Below are 25173 nucleotides of genomic sequence, written 5' to 3'. Positions count from 1 at the left end.
AATGGGTTCCTGAGCCTTTAAACGGTCTCTCAGTCTGGTTCAGTAGGAAGCACAATCATGGGGAGGGCTGCTGACCTGACAGTTGTGCAGAAAGCTATCATTGAGACCCTCCATAAGGAGGGGAAAGCCGCAAAAGGTAATTGCAGAAGAAGTTGGATGTTCCCAAAGTGCTGTTTCAAAGCACATTAATGGAAAGTTATGCGGAAGGGAAAAGTGTGGAAGAAAAAGGTGCACAAGCAGCAGGGATGACCGCAGCCTGGAGAGGGTTGTCAGGAAAAGACCATTACAGCTTCACCTGTAATCTTAATTTGATGGCAGCTTTTCTTTTTTACCACCAGTAGAGGGAGTACATTACACTGACTTTTAAGAATGTTGATCAGACCAATATTCATGTAGCCCACACATGGGTAAACTCATCCACTTTTTTCGGGGGGAGGGAAAGATCCTAGGAACATGCTTTATAAATATGCCATTTCAAATTGTCATATTTGACAGGTTGATTTCTCTGAAAACTTCCACTGTAAAAGATTAAAACAAGGCATATAAGACATTGACATGATTGGCACTAGAGGGAATGTTTAGCCAATATTATTAGAGGGATGTTCGTCAGTGTGGTCCCCAAATGGGTTCTGCTCACCCCTGCGGTTTGCATTAATGAATCTCTCTTCCTGTGACCTCAGTTCAGACATTGCACCACAACACACTTGTGGAAATTTTCCTTCTTCTTATTAGACTTCTATACCACACTTCATTATAAGATCTCAGGGCAGATCACAAGAAAAAAAATACACGGTAAAAGCACAAATAAATAGTTGAAATGAAAACAACGAAACAATACCACTCCTTCCCATAAACACATCTAAAAATCTGTCGAAAATTAATCGGCCCAAAGCCTTGGTTGAAGAGGAATATTTTCGCCTAGTTCCTAAAGATATGGAATGAAGGCACCAGGTGAACCTCCCTGAGGAGAGCATTCCACAAACAGGGCCACTGCATTAAAAGGCCTGTTCTCATGTTGTCCCCCTCTGGACCTCTCATGGAGGAGACACATGAAGAAGGGCCTCTGATTGCAGAACCCAGGTTGGTTTATAAGGGGAGAGGTGGTGCTGAGCCATTTAGAGGTTGTTGTGATATCTTAAATGGCAAGCCATAGATTGTGGCCATCTTTCCACCTCCAGAGGCTGCTATATCACAAAGATGGGAGTGAACTTATAATAGTTATAAGTTGACCCAGCTATGCATGAGAGTCTTTAAGTAAACCTCAACCGTTTTACAACCCCAAGCCAAATGCAAATGGCTGAAAATCCTATCCCTTTCATAGCGTGGAATGGAAAGCAAAAGGTGGTTGTTGGGATCGATTTTAAGTGCCCCCTCCCCCTTTTTGGTTCCAGGTCTGCTCCGAGTATACTGACGCTGACTGCGATTCGTCACCACGTCCTTGGAACTATAACAGCCGATAAATTGATGGATGTGATGGTTACCATAAAGTAAGAACTTTGGGGTTGCAAAGACTACCCTTGAATTACCAAGTTTTAACAAACGTTCGTTGTCTTGTGTGGCTAGTGGGTTGCAGATGCTTAGGAGAAGGGTATTTCTTTTTACACATGTAGAAGTTTCCAAAAGGTCCACGTATCCTTTATTCTATGGGACATCCCTGAGTTGAAACAGTTGGGCGCCTAATGTTTCAAGAGCTTGAAAGGATATGTCCACTGTCTGTTCATGACGAAACTCTAAAGCACTAGTCTTCAACTGGTGCGTCACAGCCTAGTCCACAGAGCACAACCTACCACATGCGGATATATGGCAAGAGCAAGAAATGGATCCCCAAATGTATGTTTGGGTTAGAAGTGGCACCCTGAGACTCTTAATCTCAGGGCCGTGGGTTTAAGCCCCATGTTGGGCAAAAAAGATTCCTGCATTGCAGGGGGTTGGACTAGATGACCCTGATGGTCCCTTCCAACTGTATAGTTCTATGATTCTAAGACTCTACTGCTCTAGAGAGCACAATGACTGTTTCATATTTCAGGGCCTACAGCACTAGAGTGCCCTCTTTGAGGGTGGTAGTCATCATGCGCTTCAACCTTGCACAACTTGTGAACTACAGTCGTACCTTGGTTCTCAAATGGCTTAGTTGCTGAACAAATTGGCTCCCAAACGCCGCAAACTCGGAAGTAAGTGTTCCGGTTTGCAAACGTTTTTTGGAAGCTGAACATCCTCTGTTGCTTCTGCTTGAGTGCAGGAAGCTCCTGCGTCAATCAGAAGCCACGCCTTGGTTTTCGAACAGTTTGGGGAGTTGAACGGACTCCCAGAACGGATTAAGTTTGAGAACCGAGGCATCTCAGAAGCTATAGGAATATTAAGGGAGATATCCTAGGCCACACCCACACTATGCATTTGAAGCATTCTTACGCAACTGTAAACCGTTGTGGAGAATCCTGGGAGCTGTACTTTGTTAAAGTCCTGGGGATTCTCCATGACTGTTGAAAATGGCATAAGAATGCTTTAAAATTGTATGCTGTGGGTCAGACTGCTGGTCTGCCTAGCTCAGTACTGCATATTATGGAGTGCTGGCAGCCACCCAGTCTCTTGGGCAGAAATTGGTCTACCAGGTGCTGAGCCTGAACGTGCCCCAGGCCATCCAAAAGGATCCTCTGTCCCAGCGATGGAGAAGCCATGGCCAGGTGTTTCTGGACTACAGATCCAATAGACCACAGCCTGCATGTCCAGTGGTCAGAAATGATGGGAGCTGTAGTCCAGCAACGTTTGGAGGGTTGCAGGTTCCCTGTTCCTGTTTTATGCCCCCGAAGAACAAAACGAAGGGGCCCTTTCAATATCTTCCCCTTGGTGGCCATTTCCCCTGCCAGTTTTGCATTCAGACGATTCTTTCTCTTGTTTTGTTTTCTCAGATCCTCGATCGACAGCGAACCCGACCTGGTGCTTGGCCCCCTGAAATCTCAGCAGGAGCTGCGTCGGGAGCAGCAGCTGGCCGAGATCGAGGCCCGCAGGCAGGAGAGGGAGAAGAAAGGCCTGGAAGAGGAAGGATCTGAGCCTCCAGTCCAGGAAATGGTGGAGGAACTACAAGGGCCGTTCCACTACGAGTTTTCCTACTGGGCGAGGTGCGTTCGTCTTCTGCCCAGAGAAGTCCTTTTTCTTGTTGTTATAGAAGCTTTTGAGGAAAGTTTGAACTGCTGTCTCTTCAGGCTTCAGCACACGGGGTTGGGAATCTCAGGCCTCAGGGGCCAAATGTAGTGCTTCAGGTCTGTCTGTTTGGCCCTTGGCACTCTTGCTAGGTCTCACCCCTCCCTGACCCAAGTGTTTTATTTATTTATTAAATTTGTATACCACTTTATTTGTAGCTGTAGGTCTCGGGGTGGCTGACAACATAAACTTACAATGTAGAAAACTCAAAATACATAATAAAAATAATTAAAACGATTAACAATACTAGTGTATACGACCTATAAAAATACACTCGGCAATCAAAGAAGCATTTGAAACATCCCTGTTCCCCTTAAAAACATTAACCTTACCACAAGGTCCATGCCCTCATTCCTCCCTCCCGGAGTGTCACCCCCAAAGGGACGACACCCTTTGGCGTCGCCTCTTTTGTGGTGGCCCCATTCCCAAGGCAGGCAGGCTTTCTGGATTTGCCCTTGAATTCTGATTGTGCCCCTTGCTTTCCGGGATGGAGGTCAGAGAGGGGTGTTTGAATGTGTGCAAAAGCCAGGCTGTTGCATAAAGTTTAAATTTGTGTTTGTTGCTCCACCCCCTTTTCCTTCTGGCCCCGCCCAGGAGGGAATGCAACCCTCAGGATGAGAAAGGTTACCCGTCCTTTAGCATTGTCCATCTTGAGACAGCTGTTTGGACTCAACCGTACAGTTCCAGCTCCCATGTTCTTTTATGGTTCTTTTTCCAGGTCTGGGGAGAAAATCACAGTGACGCCATCCTCAAAAGAGCTCCTTTTCTACCCGCCTTCAATAGAAACGGTTGTCAGTGGAGGTAAATCTTGGCTGTAGCTCAGCGCTGGGAAGTTGCTGGTGGATCTGCACAGCCCCGCGGGTCGAGCGACTAAGTCTGGGACAGCGGCTGAATCAGGGAGTGTTGGACTAGGAGGCTGTAAAAGGAAGGGGCCAGTGCCGTTAATGCAGCAAAGCAGAGATAAAACACTAAAACAGCAGGCTTCCACTGGCTCCCCAGGGGCATCTGCTTGGCCACTGTGAGAACAGGATAGTGGACCTGCTTCTCCACTGTCGGAATTCACAGAATGCTGTGTGGGATAGTAAGTCTGCAGGCTTGAGTTTGCTAGCTGAGGCAACTGGCTGATGCAATCAGCCTACAATACTTCCTACGGAAGTGCTGAGTCAGAAAGACTCAGCAGTAATGTGCTGTCAGTTGATTGGCTGTCATCGGTGTAAAGGGGAAACCTGTCCAGCAGTAAGAGAGAAAGAGATAGAAAGGTCTTCCTATTTGCCTTAAGGTACAGCCAGGTACCCTGTTTGACTGTATGAACTGCTCGTGTATTATAGCTTGTAGGTCATTGTATATATTTGTATATATATGGCTCACAATAAATATACTGCACTGCACTGAAGAATCTGGAACTCTCTGCATTTCTGCTAAAGCGCCGCGGAGAATTCGCAACATCCACAGGGCAGGACCTGAACCAGTGGATTAAAGTTGCAGGAAAGGAGATTCCAAATAAGCATTAGGAAGAATTTTCTGCTGGCAAGAACTCTTCAACAGTGGATGGACTTCCTCTCCTTCATTGGAGGCTTTTAAACAGAAGTTGGGTGGCCACCTGCCAGGGATCCTCTAGCTGTGATTCCTGCAATGCAGGGAGTTGGTTCTAGGTGACCCTAGGCAAGTCCCTTCCGATTCTATGAGATGGACCTTTGGCCTGATCTAGCAGATCAGAGGGAAAAGGTCGCAATACAGCAACCGTTAGAAGTAACAGTAATTCAGCTTTGGCAATGATAATCGAAAAAGCATGTGGCCATTTATGGTTCAGAGGCCTTCCTAAACAGAAATAAATAATTAAAAAAAGCTGCTCACCATCTCACAGAAGATAATAAGAGGATGAAATGATCTCCTCCTGGGAGGGAGTTAGAAAGTTTCCATAAATCCCTAACTTTCCTCTCTCTTTTCCTTCCCCTCCTCAATTTAAGAGAGCTGCCCCGGAAAGCTGATAGAAATACACGGCAAAGCAGGCTTGTTCCTGGAAGGGCAAATCCATCCCGAGCTGGAGGGTGTCGAGATCGTCATTAGCGAAAAGGGAGCGCCGTCGCCACTCATCACGGTTTTCACAGACGACAAAGGTTCATACAGGTAAGCCCTTACGGCCAGTTCCCAGGGGTTTGGGTCCAGAGGCCAACTCCAGGTACATCTGCTCTTACCAGAGAGCATGTCTGCAGTTTGGCTGGCTGTCCTCCTTTTGCACAGTTTCTAAGGGTCCCTTGATCCTCAGGACTGTTTGTTGTTGTTGTTTTTTCTCAGGGGATGAGCAGGGAGGTCATTCCCATACAAGGGCAGATTCCCCGTCCCCCCCAAATCCCACCTGACATCTTCTAGGGTTAACCTGCCCAGATCTGCAAAGCAGGGCTTTTGAACATATGGCCCCAGGCAAAGAGTTGGAAGCTGAGGCTCTTTGTAGGAGAAATAGACCAGTTCTATAAAGGGTTACCGTGATCATTTGACTGCCTTGGGATTCCCTTTAAACCAGAGGCCTTCAGGCAGTGTTGTGGCTGGTAAATTCCTGCCCATGCCACTGTTTCCCTCTTGTACTCTTGTGTTCTGGTCCTGCTTGGCGGTTTCCTACAGGCGTCTGGACGGATACCAAGAACAGGATGCCAGACTAGGTGGGTCTTTGGATTGATCCAGCAGGCTCCTATGTTCTTACGTTCCCTTTATTTTTACAGTGTGGGGCCTCTTCATAGTGACCTGGAATACACTGTCACCGCTCAGAAAGAAGGCTTTGTGTTGAGTGCCGTGGAAGGGACCATTGGGGACTTCAAAGCTTTCGCTCTTGCCGGAGTCACTTTTGAGGTAACGTCCTCCGTCTCCTCTGGAACCTCAGCAGAGTTGTTCCTTCTCTAGATAATTTACATGGGCAGAGGGCGGAAGGGGGAAACGTTGCTTGAGGACAATGAGGCACACACAGTGCCAAATTTTATGGGAGGCCAAAGATTTCTCCCAGCCATTGCCAAAGAGGTGAATACATCTCTCCACTTGGTGGCTCTCCATTTATCTTAGGGTAACACACCTGTGCTCTTTGAACTGTGTTGTTCAGCTGCTGATTGGGTACGTGGTATTGCATCACTTTTCTTTTTTTCATTTTAAACAGATTAAATCAGAAGATGACCATCCCCTTGCAGGAGTCCTCCTGTCCCTCAGTGGAGGCGTCTTTCGCTCAAACCTCCTGACTCAGGACAACGGAATGCTGACTTTCCCCAACTTGGTAGGGTTACGTCCACAACTGTTCTTTTGGATCTGCTCTCTGAAAAATCATTAGAGGCCTGATGATGATGATGATGTTATTATTTATACATAGACCAGGGAACTGGGCTCCACCTCCTGTGGGCCAACTTTGATGAGAGCTTAAAGCAGGCATAGGCAAACTCGGCCCTCCAGATGTTTTGGGACCACAATTCCCACCATCCCTGACCACTGGTCCTGTTAGCTAGGGATGATGGGAGTTGTAGTCCCAAAGCATCTGGAGGGCCGAGTTTGCCTGTGCCTGGCTTAAAGTGGCTTCAAAGCGAGCCTCTTTTGAAGTCCTTACATGTGTGGTTTGAACCCAAACCACACCTGCTGATGGATGAAGCGGGGCTCTGTGTCGGGGACTTCTGTGGCTGCACCAGGGAGTTTCCAGTGGGGAACTCCTTAGTGCAGTCAGTCCCAGTGGGGTTTGCTTTCAGTGCTGAACGGCTCCCTCTCATTCCTTTGTACCTATGTCCTTAGCTCCCGACAGCTGACATCACACAGGACTTCAGGAAGATTCAAGGCAGGAAGATTCAAGGACAATCAAAGAAACATTCAAATGGGTCGTTGTAGTATAGTATAGTATCTTTCCTCTCTTCAAGAGCATTGTCTATTCTTCTACATTTCTCGGTGACACGTTTTTGTGAACAAGAGTTTTCAACTCTGACAAATATGAAGGATCAGGGAAGAGAAAAGCTTATTTGTGTTGATGGGGAGATGAGAGTTTGTTTGTCTCAAATTAGACCCAGTATAAATGGTATATACCTGGTAAAAGCCAGACCAGCTCATACCTCTCATTTAATTCGTATCCATGTAAGGTACACATGTAAGAGGCTTGTTTATAATAATAATTTGGAATTGATTTGTGTTCTTCTGTAGTTGCACTGCTTTGTGTGTTCTGGATGTCCCATGATTATGTTATAAAGCAGTTGTGTTGTATGTTATAAATCACACACTGCCAGGAGTTGTTTCTTTTTGTTTTGCAACGTATTCCTTATCAGTACAAAGTTTGGTGTGGTACAAGCAAATTTTTATTCTGGCCCAGGAAAAAAAAAGCTTGAAAACCACTGGTTTTGAGAAAAGGCAAGTGAGGGGCGACAGGATAGAAGTGTGTGAAATTATGCACAGCATAGAGAAAGCGTCTGGAGAAAAGTTTTTTCTCCCTCTCTCATAACACAGGAATGATGTCCAGTGAAACTGGACTTGAGAAGATTCTGAACGGGTAAAAAAAAGGACTTCATCACTCGGCGCATATTCAAACTGTTGACTTTGCTCCCACGAAAGGCAGAGATGGTCACCAACATGGGTGACTTTTGAAAGAGGATGAGACAAATTCCTGGAGGAGCAGGCCGTGTTCTGCCTCCACTGTCGAAGGCAGAAATGCTTCTGAATAACAGTTGCTGGAAGAGGGGAGAGGTCCTGCTTGTGGACTTCACATAGGCATCTGTGGGAATAGGATTCTGGACCAGATGGGTCATTGGCCTGATCCAGCAGGCTCTTTTGTTCTTAATGGTCCGATCCACTTTCTTAGCTTCCTGCATCCTATAGGAAGCTGCCTTACGCCAGGTAGATTATTCGAACCTCACAGATATACCGTATTTTTTGCTCTATAAGACTCACTTTTTCCCTCCTAAAAAGTAAGGGGAAATGTGTGTGCGTCTTATGGAGCGAATGCAGGCTGCGCAGCTATCCCAGAAGCCAGAACAGCAAGAGGGATTGCTGCTTTCACTGCGCAGCGATCCCTCTTGCAGTTCTGGCTTCTGAGATTCAGAATATTTTTCCCCCCTTGTTTTCCTCCTCCAAAAACTAGGTGTGTCTTGTGGTCTGGTGCGTCTTATAGAGCGAAAAATACGGTACCTCATAGATGATGTACCCATGAGCGATGAGGGAGAGCTTGTTCCTTGTGAGTGTCTGAATGAACTCCTGTATATGAAATAGCTTGTAGGAGTTTGAAAGATCCGTCTTTAGCCTTGCTGTTCTATAAACCTCTAATCTCCTGGGCACTCAACGCTTGCCGGAGCCAGGCAAGGACACATTTCTCTTTCGCTACATGCTGGCTTTGATCTCGAAATCCCAGCGCGTCCTCCCAGGGCTTAGTTCATAAGGCTTGGCCGGAAGCGAATCGTCTCCTGCAAGCCCAGAAGACAAAGGGGGGGAAAGTGCCGCGGTGCTTTGTCTCGGCTTCTGCATAAGCTGCTCTTCGAAAAAGACCGCTAGGCCATTAAATTACGCTGCCTCCCCTCCTGCTCAGAGGCAACACGCCTCTTATTACTAGAGTGAAATAACAGCCCCTTGTTTGATGCCTCTTGCAGAGCCCAGGGCAGTACTATTTCAAGCCCATGATGAAGGAATTCCGCTTTGAGCCCTCGTCTCAAATGATCGAAGTGCAGGAAGGGCAAAACCTAAAGATCACAATAGTTGGTTACAGGACGGCGTACAGGTTGGTAGACGTGAGATGCCCCTCTATTTTAAAAATGCCATTGGGCAAATTTTGCCTTGCATGGGGTCGACTGCAGGCTTTGCGTATGGCCTGCACAGGTGCCCAAGCTCCCTTGCAAACTCCCCACTCCCTCCCTCCCCTGCCAAATGTTTCTCCCTCCCCCCCATAGAGTTCGCGTTCCTCCCAGCCTCCTCCCCACGGAAACTGAGCACTCTTTCATTCTCTTTTCTTCAGCTGCTATGGTACCGTTTCTTCTCTAAATGGTGAACCGGAGCAAGGCATTTCAGTGGAAGCCGTTGGGCAGGGAGAGTGCGGAGTGTATGGAGAAGACACCGTGACGGATGAAGAGGGCAAGTTCAGGCTGCGGGGGCTGCTGGTAAGAACCTGCACAGGCGTGAACCTGGAGGGCTGATGTTTGATTTCCAATAATTGACAGCACACAGCCCTGTATGCAGGAGGTCCAATCATTGGCTTCTCCAAGGCTGCAACTGCACTGATAATAATAATAATAATAATAATAATAATAATAATAATAATAATAATAATTTATGTATATCCCGCCCTCCCCAGCCGAAACTGGGCTCAGAGCGGCTAACAACAATAAAATAATATAGCATTCTAAAATCAATTCATTATAAAATCAGTTCAAATCAAATTGATGGCAACCATTGGGCTAGAGTTCTGTGAAGAATTACCAAAGGAGGGGGTCAGGCTGTGCCTTGGCCAAAGGCCTGGTGGAACAGCTCTGTCTTGCAGGCCCTGCGGAAAGATGTCAAGTCCCGCAGGGCCCTAGTCTCTTGTGACAGAGCGTTCCACCAAGTCGGGGCCACAGCCGAAAAAGCCCTGGCCCTGGTTGAGGCCAGCCTAACCTCTCTGTGGCCCGGGACCTCCAGGATGTTTTTGATGAAGACCGTAAGGTCCTCCATGGGACATACCAGGAGAGGCGGTCCCATAGGTATGAGGGTCCTAGGCTGTATAGGGATTTAAAGGTTAAAACCAGCACTTTGGACCTGATCCTGCACTCCACCGGGAGCCAGCGCAGCTGGTATAGCACTGGGTGAATGTGATCCTGCAGCGAAGGGCCCCGTAAGGAGTTTCGCCGCGGCATTCTGCACCCGCTGGAGTTTCTGGGTCAGTCTCAAAGGCAGCCCCATGTAGAGTGAGTTACAATAATCCAGTCTCGAGGTGACCGTCGTGTGGATCACAGTGGCTAGGTCAGGGCGAGAGAGGTAAGGAGCCAACTGCTTAGCTTGGCGGAGACGAAAAAATGCCGCCACTGTTCATTCCAAGCAGTATCAGACCACTTTAAGCAGCCATGGCTTCCCCCAAAAGAATCATGGGAACTGTAGTTTTCTGAAGGGTGCTGAGAGTGGTTAGGAGACCCCTTCTTCCCTCACAGAGCTACCATTCCCAGAGTTCCCTGGGAAGAGGGATTGATTTTTAGACCACTTGATTTGTGCCTGGCTAAGACTCCATCTGCACTATGCATTCAAAGCAATATCCAGGCCTGGATAGCTTCGTTGGTTTGAGCATGGTACTGATAACGCCAAGGTTGCAGGTTTGCATCCCAGATGGGGCAGCTGCATATCCCTGAGGTGATCCTCAGGATCCCTTCAAACTTTGATTCTCTGCTACCGTGGCTTCCCTCAAAAGTATTTTGTCAGGCACCCCCAAACTCGGCCCTCCAGATATTTGGGGACTACAATTCCCACCATCCCTGACAACTGGTCCTGTTAGCTAGGGATCATGGGAGTTGTAGTCCCAAAGCATCTGGAGGGCCGAGTTGCCTGTATTATGTTAAGGGTAGTAGTTTGTTAAGGGTGCTGAGAGTGGTTTGACAGTCACTCCCTCTTCCCTGTGAACTCTGGGAACTGTAGCTCTGAGGGGGCGGGAATAGGGCTCTGCTAACAACAACTCCCTTCACACTTGCAAACTGCAGTTTCCAGGATTCTGAAAGTGGATCCCTGACTGTGGTATCTTAGTGCTTTAAATGTGTCGTGTGGGTGGAGCTCAGTTTCAACCAATTCGCTCAGTCTCATCCCTTGAAGAATTAGGGCCTCCAGCCAGCCAGTATTTCCAATGGCCAGGATAATGGCAGTTGCCTCTCCCAGCCCAACTTGGAGATGCCAGGGATTGAACCTACAACCTTCCGATTGCCAAGCAGGTGCTCTGCCCCTTCCCCAAAAACTCTGGATGGCCGTGAGAAATTTGAGTTTCTTCAGTTATGTTTTGGGTAGAAACCTGATGGCTGTCATTGGTTGTTAAGAATTGGAATCGTTGGGTTTCCCCCCTTTACGGTATTGTTTAAATAAATGTCACTTCGGATTGATCCTCTTCCTTTTTCTTTTAAGCCGGCCTGTGTGTATCACATCCAGCTGAAGGCTGAAGGCAACGATCACATCGAAAGAGCCCTTCCGCAGCACTTTGCAATTGAGGTAAGCTGCCCTTGGAACCAAAGGTCTGATTTTCTGGGTTAAGGGAATACTGCTACCCATAACAGCACAGTATATATGATTTAAAAGCAGAATCACACCACAGTTCACTGGGAAGAGGGATTGATAAACTATTCCAGGAATTCTAACTCTTGTCAGGGGAATAGGAGATCTCCTAACATCTCTCAGCACTCTTCCCAAGCTACACTTCCAGGATTCTTTGCGGGGAAGCCAAAGCAGTTTAAAGTGTTATGATACTGTTTTAAATGTTCCATGTGGATGGGGCCTGGATGACTTCCAAGGGTTGTATCCAGGGCTATTCCATGTAAACCCATTGAAAGGAATAAAGATGACTAAGGTCCAGTCATTTCAGTTCTTAAGTTAAAACCTAGTGCCTACAACCCAAATCACTTTGGATTCCCAGCCATTCTCATCCCTGACAATCGGCCACACTGGCTGGGCTGGATGCACTCAAGTGTCCACCAACATCTGGAGGGCACCAGGTTGGGGAAGCCTGATCTTAGACTCTGAGTGAATTCGGGGCTCTGCTTTTGCTACAATGGACAGAATCCTCTCCCAGCATCTACTTAACTGGCGTAATAAGGCCACTCCACAGAAGCCAACTTAAATGGGCACCAAAGGACAGGGGCGGGGGAGATGGTTTCACAGGTCACTAGCAAGGAAGGACTGTATTTCTGCATCCAAACAGTTTTTCCATGCAAGAGGCTTCTGTTCAGCCTGGTCAAGCAACAAGACAGTTTTTGGACTACTGGATTCACGGTCTGTTTAGTTTCATGCAGAGTTTTCAGACCATAAAAAAAGAGAGAGAGGGAGAAACATCAGGAATTATACAGACCATTTATAATCGCTGTTTGGGAAGCTAGTCATTTGCAGAGGCCCACTGAGTAAGGAATAAGGGGCAGGCAGAATAGATCAGAGCATCAGAGATAAATAACTATACAACTTTTGGAAGGCAGCTCTGTATATGGAAGTTTTTAATGTTTGATGTTTTATTAGGCATTTATATTTGTTGGAAGTTGCCCAGAGTGGCACAAGGTTTATAAAATGGTTTATCATGCATGGCAAAAGTGGGCAAGAGGATTTTATTCTCCCTTCTCCACCCATAACCCATGAGCAGAGGTTGGGGGACCTCTGGTCTAAGAAATTACCCATTCTGGCAGAGGGAGATGAAATCGACGTTCTGTTTATATCCTTCTCCTCCCTGCTGTCTCAAGGTGCGTTGCAGCAGTTTTGAAATCCGCTCCCGCGTGATGCAGGAACAGCCACCGATTCGTATCACTTTAGAAAAGGATTAGACAGATTTAGGGAGGCTGAGCCTGCTGGTATCCACTAGCCATGGTGTCGAAAGTTCTGCCTCCACTGTCAACAGTCACTGTGCCTCTGAATACCACCTGTGGGGCGTCACAAGCAGGGAGAGCGCTGTTGCACTGAGATCTTGGTTGCAGCCTTCCTGCAGGCACCTGATTGGCCTGTTCCAGCAGTTGCTCTTCTCATCTAAGAAGGTCCCAAGTTGGATCTCCAGGTAGGGCTGGGAGACACCCCACTCTGTGAAACCCTGCTGCCAGCCCATGTGGACAAGACTGTCCCAGGTGGACTAATCTGCTGAGTTGTGATAAGGCAGCTTCCTGTGTAGCCATTGTGGCTAACGGCCATTGGTATGCCTCTTCTCCATGAATCAATGCCCTTTAAAAGACATCCACGTTGGTGACAATCACCAAGCAATTCTATACTTCATGTTCTGCGTCAACAACTACTATTTTATGATCACAGACAATCGTATCGTTTATCTTCCTGGGTTCTAGCATTAAGGGAGTATCATTCTTTCGCTTTAGCATTCTAAATCACTGCCCTTTTGTGATGGAATCAGAGGTGGGGAAATCACCGGCAATTGCTGCCTAATTCCTTATTTCGGTTTTAGGAGTTGAGTCTGAGGAATACATTTCAGGGAACTCATACCCGGTTCTTCTCCAAAAAAGCTGATTTGTGCATGGCCTCCCCCCCCCCCCCCCATACACGAAGGAGGACATATTTTTCAGCAGTGCCTGAAATGCAGCGTGAATGTTCATTTTTACGGCCGAGGGAGCTGATCAGAGAGCTGATATGAGCAGCATATTTAATCCGAAGCCTTCCATCTGGCCAGTGTTAAAGGAACCTTCCCCCCCACCCCACCTTCCATATTGTAGGTTGGCAGCAATGACATTGAGGACGTGAATATCATCGCTTTCCGCCAAATTAACCAATTTGATCTAAGTGGCAACGTGATCACTTCCTCGGAGCATCTGCCTACCTTATGGGTGAGTGCACCTCTTTCCAGTTGTTTTTGAGATTCCTCAGTGTGACACCCCCCCACCCCCGGGCATGGATTTATTAAAGGCAATCCCTCTTCATTCTTGTGCATTGTGAATTTTTGAGGGAATATTTTCTGGGGCCTTTTGTGGGCACCAGAAGAGGTATTGGCAGGGGCCCTGGTGCCCATGGGTACAACGTTGGCAACTCTGCAGTTAGAGCCAAAGGGCCTTGGGAAGAGACAGAACTGAGGAGGGGGATGAGATTGCCGCCATCTTAACCATCCCAGTAAAAGCTGTATGCCTTTTTCTCTGTCTTCTCCCCTCACAGGTGAAGCTTTACAAAAGTGAGAACCTTGACAACCCAGTCCACACCGTCTCGCTAGGCCAGTCTCTGTTCTTCCACTTTCCACCATTGCTCCGGGACAGAGAGGTATTATTTTCCTTCTTTCTACCTAGTTATGCGACCCCCGAGCACGAGAAGCCAAGTTACAGGGAACCAGGCAGAGGGCCTTCTCGGTAGTGGCGCCCTCCCCGTGGTCCGCCCTCCCACCAGATGTCAAAGAGATAAACAACTACCAGACTTTTAGAAGACATCTGAAGGCAGCCCTGTTTAGGGAAGCTTTTAATGTTTGATGTATTAAAGTATTTTAATATTTTTTTGGAAGCCGCCCAGAGTGGCTGGGGAAGCCCAGCCAGATGGGCGGGGTATAAATAATAAATTATTATTATTATTATTATTAGATCAGAAAGTGCTTTATATTGAGGCAGACCACTGGTTCATCTAGCTCAGCACTGTCAACCCCAGTGGTCTTCAACTGGTCCAGACCCAAGGCCCACCTCTGACTCCCAAGCCTGCAGCACAGGGCCTACTTTCACATACTCACTTTTAATTTATACCTAATAGTGTAAATAAGGCACATTATTAATCCTCAAATGGCAGTTCCCAGAGCCATTTCCGTAGTGTTGCCCTAGCTTTGCTACTAAATGAAAACCAGACGTCTTTTACACTTGTCCCTAGCCAAACAACGGAGAAGCTATTGAAAACCAGTGATTTGGGGTTTTTCCAAAAACAAGACTCAAGATGGCAAATGCTACACAACCAAGCTTCCCACCTCAGTGGACGCTTCTATCCCTGCTCTGTAGAGAACTCCCTGGCTACACACATTACTGTAGGAGTAGCCAGAAATATCTTTCTGGTTGTAAAAGTCTCTTGACGCTTTGCAGCACTCGTAGAAATAGATGAAATGAGTTTCTCATCAGAAGAATGTGTCTAGCCCAGACGCCACAGGGAGTGCTTTTTTGGTTTGGTTAGCTGTAGCCGGAGTCCCATTTGGCAACAACAGCTTTACCGTGACCCGGCTGGGATGGCTTTGTGGAGCCAACTGGGCATCCTGACAGATTGAAGACCCATGACTTAGGGCCAAGTGCACAGACAAACTGGAAGATCGTGGTTCTCCTGTTCAGCTTTGCATTGTGGTATTTATCTTGCTGGCCCATTAACTCAAGGTTGGGAATGCAAGCGATGCAGGCTCCAGGTTTTGGGGAGCAGCAGAATGGGGCCTTCTCTCCTTGCCAACTCTCACCACAACCTGTTTGCTTTCCCCTCATGGCTGGGTATACCCCCCCCCCCCCAACTGAATGCTAGCAGTTCCCTCTTGTTCTTTCATTGGCAGAATTATGTGGTACTTTTGGACTCGACACTTTCCAGGTCCCAATATGACTACACCTTGCCTCAAGTTTCATTCACCACCCTCGGGTACCATAAACACATCACCTTGGTTTTCAATCCTACGGTAAGCATCTTCTGGCCAGCCTGTTCTGCAAATGTGCAAGGGAAAATTCTGTTGGGGTTCCCTTTTCATTTCCAGCTCTTCTGCTTTCCTAGCTCTCAATAAAGTTGGGTCTTGCTTTGTTTCCAAGGGAAGATTTTTGGCGCTTTATAAGTGATCTAACAGCCAGGTACCTGGTTCAGTTCAAAGAAACCGCTGCCCCCCACCCAAAAGTTTCAAAACAGCGGATTCAAAATGAAATCCGATCACATCCAAAATAAATGAAAACTTGCTCCTCGATCTCCGAAAGCATCATGCAACATTTTGTTACAATATCTTAAGATGTGTCCCAATACATAGCAAACAAGCAGCTTTCCAAAATGGATAATGATGATGATGAAATTAAGCAACTGCCCTGCAAGTGTGCATTTCAGGGGAAGAGGAGCAATGGCTGTCAAGCACATACTTCTTGACCTTTCCATTGAGCAACCGCAACAAAACTCCAAATTCCAAAGCAGCCTTTCCCAACCTTTGGTTCCCAGATGTTGTTGGACTACCGCTCCCATCACCCCTAAGTGGCAGGGCCAGTGGTCAGGGATGATAGGACTAAAAACATGGACAGACCAAAGACTGGGAAAGGCTACTCGAAAGGGCAATCACACTTTGGGAGGGAGGAAAACTGCTACACAATACCTTTTTAAAAATTTATTTTTTAAACAAAGGGACGAATCGTACTAAGAGTGTTCTGTAGGAACTAACAGCCACGCACCTTTGACTTGTTTACAGAGAAAGCTGCCTGAGCAGGATATTGCGCAAGGATCTTACATCGCCCTGCCATTAACGCTGCTGCTTCTGTTAGCTGGTTACAACCATGATAAGGTAAAATGTCTCTCTGTGTGTAAGTGTAAGTAGTGCTGCAGTTTTACTCATTTCAGGAGCCAAAAGTGGCCTCTCTAGACTTCTCTGTCTGGGGCTTGGGAACTCTCCCCAGACCACCACTCCCCCCCTTTCCCCAGGTCATACGCCTCACCAGCCTCATTTGGCACCATGCTAAAGTGGCATTGCCTGGCTGGAATATGTCCTTGAAGTTTGTTAATGCCCCTCACTTGCCTAGATGGGAGGGTAGAGAGGGGCTGTCATTGGAAGCAGTAGTCTATTGAACAAAGGTAAAATTTACATTAATTGCTCCACCCACTTTTGCCTTTGTCCCCACCCATTGCTGACACATATCCCCTGCTCAGCAGGAAATGTGACTCTTGGGCTGAAGAAAAAAAAGGTTTCCTCACCCTGTCTTTAATGATTATATCATGCCATTGTTGCTGTAATGGTCCATCATGGTCATCTGCATTTTTCTGCCCCCTCTCCAGCTGATCCCCCTGCTGCTCCAGCTAACCAGCCGTCTCCAAGGGGTGCGGACGCTGGGGCAGGCAGGTTCTGACGCAGGGAGCCTTGAGGACATGAAGAGGCAAGCCAAGAAGCAGAAGATGAGGCGGACATGAGGCGAAAAGAGCTCCTGTCATGCTAGAGTCACGGCGTTTTCGACCAGCATAGCTCCTAAACAGGACTGAATCCTGGGACCTGAGGAAGGCATTTGTTTACATTAGGGTTCCATCCCAGATGGAATATCACAGTTGCTTTTTTAAAAAACAGCGACGATGAACCAACAGGATTTTGATACGGAGAACATCATCCTCACTGGAGGCAGTTGCGGGGGGAACTTATTGGAGATAACACCTTATTATATTTTGCCTCGGTTTTACAAGAATGGCAGCCAATAAAACCTGATTTCGCCTCCCAGGCTGTTCAGTTTGGTTTCAGTTTTAATATTTTACCATTGCAAACCTTTGGTAGTGTTGTGTCGTTTCACTTAAACTCTGTACGCCCCTTCCCCTTCTCCATCCTAAGAACAAAACGTACTTAAGGATAACATACTAAAACAAATGCAGTCCTGTTTGCATGATTGCAGTGGACCCCAACACAGGCAAGCTCAGCATTGGTGGCCATATTGGGATGGCGGTGCTCACCTGATCATGGGGTTGCTGCCACTGCTGCTTGACGCTAAGGGGGGAACGGAGGTTGGTGCAGTGCAGTGCAAACACACCAGCTGAACCCATCTAGCACGCCTGCTGACACCTTAGCATCACGCTGACCTCCCCCTCTCCTTCATGGGAAGGAAGCAGCATATGGTCTGTCAGGAGGTCAGGTGAACACTGCCACTGCTCCACCATGCAGGATGCCTGTGCAGATGGGTAGCCATCTGTTGACGCTGCACATGCTTGAAGGCTTCAACATGGTTGGGCCAGATTGTTCTGTTGCTCTAAGACCTTCAGACGCTGTCCAATTAGCCCTTTTGCTTTAATAAAGCCTGTCATGAGAAGCTGATGTGGGTGGAGTCCGCAGGAGAGGAGTTTTTGGTGCACAACTTTAAACCACGAACTTTTATGGGGGTCTTGTGTCACTAAGGGCAGTAGACCGGGTAGATTTAAATTTAGACGGAGCCAATAATTAAGAGCAACATGGTTGGGACAACCATGCCTTCGTGAGGGGTTTTTTCTCTTCCAGCTGACATAAAATAGTATAGTTGGAGGGACCACGGGGGTCATCTAGTCCAACCCCCTGCAGTGCAGAAATCTTGAACCCACAACCCTGAGATTAAGAGTCTCATGCTTTACCAACCAAGCTATCCATCATAAATATCTCAGTTCTATGTATAGTCAGTTAAAAAGAGGAACATACCTGATGTGACATCTTTTTGCTCCACTGGACAGGCTACAACTAGGAATTTGCCGCTGCAAATGCAATTGTTGGGTGGGAGAAGTGTCAATGGTCTTATCTCTCCCTTATAGGCTACAGCAAGGATGGGGAAGCTCTTTCCTCCCAAGGACCATGGTTCCCTCTGCAGCCATAGGGGACTCCCATGCAGGATCATGAGCAGGACCAGAGGCAAATGGGGGCATGACATTAGTATCATCTTCGTATTATCCTCCATTCAGACAAGCCAGAGAGACACTATCGGAGTTTCCAGAAATACATCCCAGCCAGGCAAAACCGCTCGAGGGGTGCATTTTCTGGGGAGAGGGTGTGTGGCTGGCCAAGGTCCACTCGGGCCTGAGGTTCCCCACCCCTGAGGCTCCACAGATCAGGCTCCCTGCAAAAGTGGCTATTGGTGTTTTACTGCCCCCAATTCTTCCCCCTACGGCTGTCTTCCCTCTCACTTTGTGAGGAGGAAATTGATTGCCGTAGTGCAACACTCCAGGCGTTTCAGAATTCACTTGTGAATGAAAGGGATCATTAATACCGAATGTTTACAAGCTGGTTATAGCAGATGATTCATGTTTGATTCATAATATGTCCTTTTTATTAGACAGATGATAGATTAAGTGCTGTGGTGTTTTTTGTTTTTTAAAAAACAACAACATTATTTTTAAAAAAACGAAATATCCAAAGCACTGTTCAGGTTGCTAAGTAACAATGGTGTTGGTATCGGTTATCATTTGCGCAATGAAAGTCTTACAAGCAAGTGAATTAGTAATCAAAGATAGCGGAGCTCATGTGGACCAGAAAAGGAGATGGCGTTTATCCAGAGGAAATGTGTCTGTGTCACTGGCTCCAAAGCGCTTGATTCTAATTTGTAATGAGGTGGCCATGTGCCCTGCTTTAGGGAGGACAGTCCTCTTGTGCGAGGCAAGGGGAGTCTGCTTCAAATCAACAGCAGAATCCCATCAAAATGCCTGCCATGTCTCTAGCCCTCTAGGTGGGGAACATTTTCTAGCCTGAGGGCTGCATTCCTTTCTGGGCAACCTTCTGAGGGCCACATGCTACTGGCAGGTGGGGGCAGTGGCCAAAATGGGTGGAGCAACGAGTGTTAACTATTACCTTTGTAGGGTAGGAGACTTCCTCATACCTGCCAACATTTCTCTGATGAAAGGCAATATTGCCTTCTCTGGTGTCAAGGCAATAAACAACTGTTTTACTTTTAAAAGACAACTGAAGGCGGCCCTGTTTAGGGAAGTTTTTAATGTCTGATGCTGTATTGTTTTTAATATTCGGTTGGAGTGGCTGGGGAAACCCAGCCAGATGGGCAGGGTATAAATAATTATTATTATTATTATTATTATTATTATTATTATTATTATTATAAAGGGAAGTACTAGAATAGGGAATGATGATGATTTTTTAATTTTCTTATACCCTGGGTGACTTTCAACATAGATAAAACATTTAAAAACTTCCCTATTCACGACTGCCTTCAGATGTCTTCTAAAGGTTGTCTAGTTACTTATCTCTTTGGCTCGGGGGGTCACATAACTCCATACCCTCCAATATTTCTCCAATGAAAACAGGGACGTCCTAAGGAAAAGCGGGACATTCCGGGATCAAATCAGAAACTGTGACGGCTTCTGTAAATCTGAGACTGTCCCTGGAAAACAGGGACTCTTGGAGAGTCTGCTTTCTCCACACACTGTTCTCTGTCTCGCATCCAGTCACTCAAGAGACACGATGGGTCCTTTCCTCCCCTGTGATTCCCCTTAACTGGCCTTCAGAGACATATGGACTCTTATAGCAGAAGCAAAACATAACCATTTCTCCTCAGACTGCGAAGGTAGCGCCTAGCTACAATGGCTGGTAGCCACGGTTAGCCTCATCCTCTGCGAATTTGCCTAATCCTCTCTTAAAGTTCTCCGATTCGGTATAGGCTGCTTGGCTATCAACATTCTGCCCCTTCCCCGAATGCTCTGTTACTGGGATTTGTTAAGATTCTGCTTCTAAGCCAAAGGCCTACTGGGAAAAAGCCTCTTGCAAATTTCTAGAGTTCTTTTCCTTATAGCATAAATGGACTCGCGTGAACTGAAAGCAGGGGAAGAAGCAGTTCATGGATCACCCTCTCCTGCTATTAAACATGAGGCTTAATTTACATGTTCATCGCAAAATCCTCCTGGGCAAAACAGCAGCATTCATCCACAGGAAAACTGTATGTCTCTCGCCTGCTCTGGAGGAGGAGAGGGAGAATTACCTTCCTAATAGGCAAATATTTATTTCCTGCTCATTTCCAAAGGTCTGCACCTACTGGTTTTCAATGTTTATAGTGTCGTCTGTTTCATCATAACAGATCAAACGGTGCCCATTAGTGTGCTGGCAAATTCAGAATTGCTCAGCTCCTTCATGGTTGTCACAACCACACCCTGCCTAACATTATGCCACTGTATTAGATCTTGCAATAATCTTATAACTACACAATAATAATAATTAGGGGTGCTTTGCAACATTTAATGCAGATCTCCATTACAGTGGTAGTATAAAACTACAGTCATGTGTACACTTGCCCAGGGGTAAGCCTTGTTGAAAAGGGCAGGAGTTACTTATGAGTAAACATGTATAGGGGTGGTTCTGTAAGCTATAGAAGACCCATAGCTCAGTGGTACAGCACCTGCTTTGAATGCAAAAGGTCCCAGGTTCAGTCCCCAATGTCTCCAGTAAGGACTGGGAGAAACATCAGTCTGAAAACCTGGAGAGTCAATGTGGACACTACTGAGCTAAATGGATCAGTGTCTCACTTGGAATATGGCAGCTTCCTCTGTTCCTGAGCTGCTTGTTTTTCTCCCCTTTCTTTACTCAACTTTGCAAACCCTTATTTGCAAAGATGACAATGATGATGAATAAATATTAATTAATAAACCAAACAATCTCTATAATTCCAAACATGTGAACTTTGAAGGAAGAGGCATTCTAATGAGACATTGGAATGAAGAGCTCGATTCTGGTTCACTTTTTTGCCTGGTAAATTATAATAAAACTTCACATGCATTAAATTGCAGCATGAAGTCAATTGTCGGTGCATAGCAAATTAAAATTAGACACTTTCTCTGACTGGGAATTTATTCCCCCCTTTAAAAAAAGCAAGGAGTGAGGTTTGCTTTCAATCAGAGCACAGTTGTGTTCTCATGGGAAGGAAATCAACTCCTTTCTGTTCTGGAGAGAGATCAGTTTGACAACCATGGAAAACCACCGACTTTTTTCTCTTTGCGATACAGATGGAGGAAGCACACTGAAATGACAGCAATCTAGACAGTGCTTGTTTCATGGGCAGAAACAGGGATATAAATTTGTTAGATGCTCATGCCTAGGAAACGGAGGGCAGAATGGTTGGTCAACTTTTGGTATATCCCTTTCAGGGCATTGTGCTGTAGAATTAGGTCTGATCCTTTGGCTTGTCGGGTGCCGCACGGGGAGAAGTTTTTCTCACTTTCATCACACTAGAACTAAGGGACGTCCAACAAAGATGAACGTTGAAAAATTCAGGACAGGCACAGCACATACTTAAACTAAGGAATTCGCTTTCACAAGAGGCACTAACTTGTATGGCTTTCAAAGAGGATTAGACAAATCATGGAGGTTAACGCTAATGAAAGGCTACTCACGACGACAATGACGATGACAATATATTTTTTGTACCCTGCCCATCTGACTGGGTTGCCCACTCTGGGTGGCTTCCAACATGTATAAAAACATTATAAAACATTAAACCTTAAAAAGCTTCCCCATACAGGGCTGCCTTCAGAAGGCTTCTAAAGGTTATATAGCGGGCATCCCCAAACTCAGCCCTCCCATCATCCCTAGCTAACAGGACCAGTGATCAGGGATGATGGGAATTGTAGTCCCAAAACATCTGGAGGGCTGAGTTTGGGGATGCCTGTTATATAGTTTCTCATCTCCTTGACTTCTGATGGGAGGGCGTTCCACAGGGCGGGTGCCACTAACTGAGAAGGCCCTCTGCCTGGTTCTCTGCGGCTTCACTTCTCTCAGTGAGGGAACAACCAGAAGGCCCTCGGAGCTGGATCTTAGTGTCTGAGCTGGACGATAGGAGCGGATATGCTCCTCTGATGGCTATGTTATGCCTCCTCTGTCAGAGGCACAATGCCTTTGAACTGCAGTTGCTGGGAATCATAGAATTGTAGAATCACAAGTGCGGGTAGTACTGTGGCAGATCCTGCTTGTAGATTTCAAGTGTTCGGCCACTGAGAGAATAGGATGCTGAACTAGATGCATCACTGATACTGATGGGGCAATAATTTCATTCTTAATTTTCCACCGATGGTGTCAATTACCGTATTTTTCGCTCTATAACACGCACCCGACCATAACACGCACGTAGTTTTTTGAGGAGGAAAATCCGTAGGCGTGCCACCCGTAGGCATTCCCTCCATAACACGCACAGACATTTCCCCTTACTTTCTAGGAGGAAAAAAGTGAGTGTTATGGTGCAAAAAATACGGTAGATTCCCACCCCACAAGCAATCTGGAGAGGCGGCAACCACATGTCAGAATCCAGTCACGGCTTTTCGATGCGTCAAAAAGGTTGCTTCCGAAATGTCCCTTTCTACTTTGGAATGCTTGGATATATTTGCGCTTGCTGTAACCAGAATGTTCATTTCTCTTTACCGCTTTCATTTCAGCCCCCAAATTTAATCGCGCTCCTGGATGTCACCATTTCGCTGAACAGCTGATCTCGCTGCAAATTTGAACATTAATGCAACCTCAAGCCTCTTGTGTGACAGTTATGCTCAAAGACTGTCCTTGAATTAGGTCTCAATATGAAGACTATGCTGTGTCTCCATGGTACCCATTACAGTGGCGTAGCGTGGGGGGTGCAGGGGCGGCCAGCCGCGCCGGGCGCAACATCGGGGGGGGGCGCGCTCGCACTCGCAGTGCTAAAATCCATGGGTTAGGGGGCGCAAATTACTTGCCTTGCCCCGGGTGCTGACAACCCACGCTACGCCACTGACCCATTATCCTGCATGTGAAGAGCAGGAAATGACTCTTCCCATCCACTTGTTTGTTTGTAAAAGGTTTTGTCTTTTTGTTCGCCCCTTTGGTTTCTCAAACAGCCGAGGGAAGAGAAACCACCGCAGATGTAAAACAGGAGCTCATGTGGCATCAGACTCATTCCAATAGGCTTATTTGTCTGACAGCCTCGAGGGCAGAGACTCTTCTGCAAGTGGTAAAATAATTGGCAGCATATCGGAAAGCAATTTAATAAGTTTGCTACCTGTTGCATTATGGATGCAAAATTTCTCCCCCTGGACTCAATCACAAGTTTGGGGGTTGGCAATTCCAACGGCTTCTGAAGAGTCGGCAGGCGTTGTTGGAGAAAGACAGGGAATGTGTTTCGCTTGAGATGAGGAGTAACAAGACTCGGGAGGGTTTGAGCCGCCGTGCCTGGGGAGAGAAAATCTGATTCTTTCTGGTGGCTCAGACTTTATGTTTCCAGGAGACCACTTCCTTCAGAGGGCGAAAATGCCTCGTTGAGATGAGAAAAAACAATTGCCGCTTGCAGGTTGATTACCTCAGATTTCGTGTTTAAGAATGCAGTGGTACCTCGGGTTACGAACTTAATTCGTTCCGGAGGTCCATTTTTAACCTGAAACCATTCTTAACCTGAGGTACCACTTTAGCTAATGGGGCCTCCTGCTGCCGCCGCACGATTTCTGTTCTCATCCTGAGGTAAAGTTCTTAACCCGAGGTACTACTTCCAGGTTAGCGGAGTCTGTAACCCGAAGTGTTTGGAACCTGAGGTGTTTGCAACCCGAGGTACCACTGTGTATAAAAACTTCCAGTTGATCGTAAATCACTTTCCCACAGGGTTCTTATTAATATAGGTTATATAGTGCAGAAGTCACTTTAAAGCAGGAGGAGGGAGCCTTGGTTCTGGGGCCAAATGCAGCTTTATCTGGCCCTCAGAACTCTCCCAAATGTTTTTCTCTGGCTGGAATGTGTCCTTGAACTCTGTTCATGCCCCCTGATGATCTGGATAGAGGACAGAAAGGGGCCACCCACCTGCTAGTCACCCAACATTATAATAACACCAGGTGACCAGTTGAAATCAAACCACGCAGGCAACAGACACAGCCCTTGGGAAGTGCCCAGGATCAACTGTTCCTGCAGACCTGCTTTTGGCCCATCTGAGACTTCACCTGCCTGGCACCTGTGATGCCAGGTGTAGGGGAAGTGGGTGTGGCTTGGTGGAGACAGCCTTGTGGGCCAAGTGGAGAGGCCTGAGTGGGACGTGGTTTGGCCCCTCACCTGCCATTTCCAGAAAGAGTTGGAGACTTTCTTTAGTTTCAGCAAGATGAGTGTGCGCACTTTATACCTTTAAAGCACATTCGAAACACACTCTTTCGCTCCAAGAATTCTGTACAGTGTGAAGAATATTATTGGCACAAAAATGGAAAAAAGAAGAATTACTGACGAAAGGCGAGTGGTAAATGAAATTAATGAACTATGCAGAATTAGACAAACTGACAGGAAGGATTCGAAACCTGCGGGACCAGAGATTCTTAGAAGACTGGAGTAAATATTTGAACTATTTGAAAAGCAATTGTAAGAAACAGATTACGTTAGTAGGACTGCAAGAAGTTTTGTAAGGAGGACTAGGCGAAATATTGCAAGGAAGACTATGAAGAGAATTATCTGTTAAGGACATTAAAAAGTAATAGAGAAATTAAGAAATGCAGATTAAGTGATAAAGAGTGGAAAATCTTCAGAGGTAGCTGACAGAAGTCTAAAATATTGTATAAGATAAGAATGTATGTTAAATGATTGTTGGAAATGATATGTCAAAAACTTAATTCAAATGTATTAAAAAAAGAATTCTGTACAGTGTGTACACAGCCTTGGCCTTTGTCACAGATGTCTGCTTTGTATGGTATTGGTTGTGTGTCTGGTTTTTATTTTTAATCATTCGCTGT

The 25173-nt window shown here is 46.5% G+C and overlaps 1 protein-coding gene across 1 annotated transcript in view; it reads left to right on the top strand.

Moving 5' to 3' along the window:
• The window catches only part of LOC308463428 (BOS complex subunit NOMO1-like), a 33355-nt gene extending 16122 nt beyond the window's left edge, over positions 1-17233 (top strand). Inside the window, exons 18-31 of the mRNA XM_080981806.1 lie at positions 1392-1487; positions 2907-3116; positions 3917-3999; positions 5166-5325; positions 5916-6042; positions 6341-6454; positions 8790-8917; positions 9152-9293; positions 11269-11352; positions 13554-13664; positions 13987-14088; positions 15332-15451; positions 16214-16306; positions 16795-17233. Coding sequence (XP_080837932.1) covers positions 1392-1487; positions 2907-3116; positions 3917-3999; positions 5166-5325; positions 5916-6042; positions 6341-6454; positions 8790-8917; positions 9152-9293; positions 11269-11352; positions 13554-13664; positions 13987-14088; positions 15332-15451; positions 16214-16306; positions 16795-16926 — 1702 coding nt within the window. The 3' untranslated portion in view covers positions 16927-17233. The remainder of the gene's footprint in view (positions 1-1391; positions 1488-2906; positions 3117-3916; positions 4000-5165; positions 5326-5915; positions 6043-6340; positions 6455-8789; positions 8918-9151; positions 9294-11268; positions 11353-13553; positions 13665-13986; positions 14089-15331; positions 15452-16213; positions 16307-16794) is intronic.
• Positions 17234-25173: the final 7940 nt, after the last annotated feature.

This window comes from Podarcis pityusensis (genome assembly GCF_964106645.2).
Source record: "Podarcis pityusensis genome assembly, chromosome: 14".
NCBI classification, from domain to species: Eukaryota; Metazoa; Chordata; class Lepidosauria; order Squamata; family Lacertidae; genus Podarcis; species Podarcis pityusensis.
Note: the sequence above shows the minus strand (reverse complement) of the source record. Positions and strands in the feature narration are given on the sequence as shown.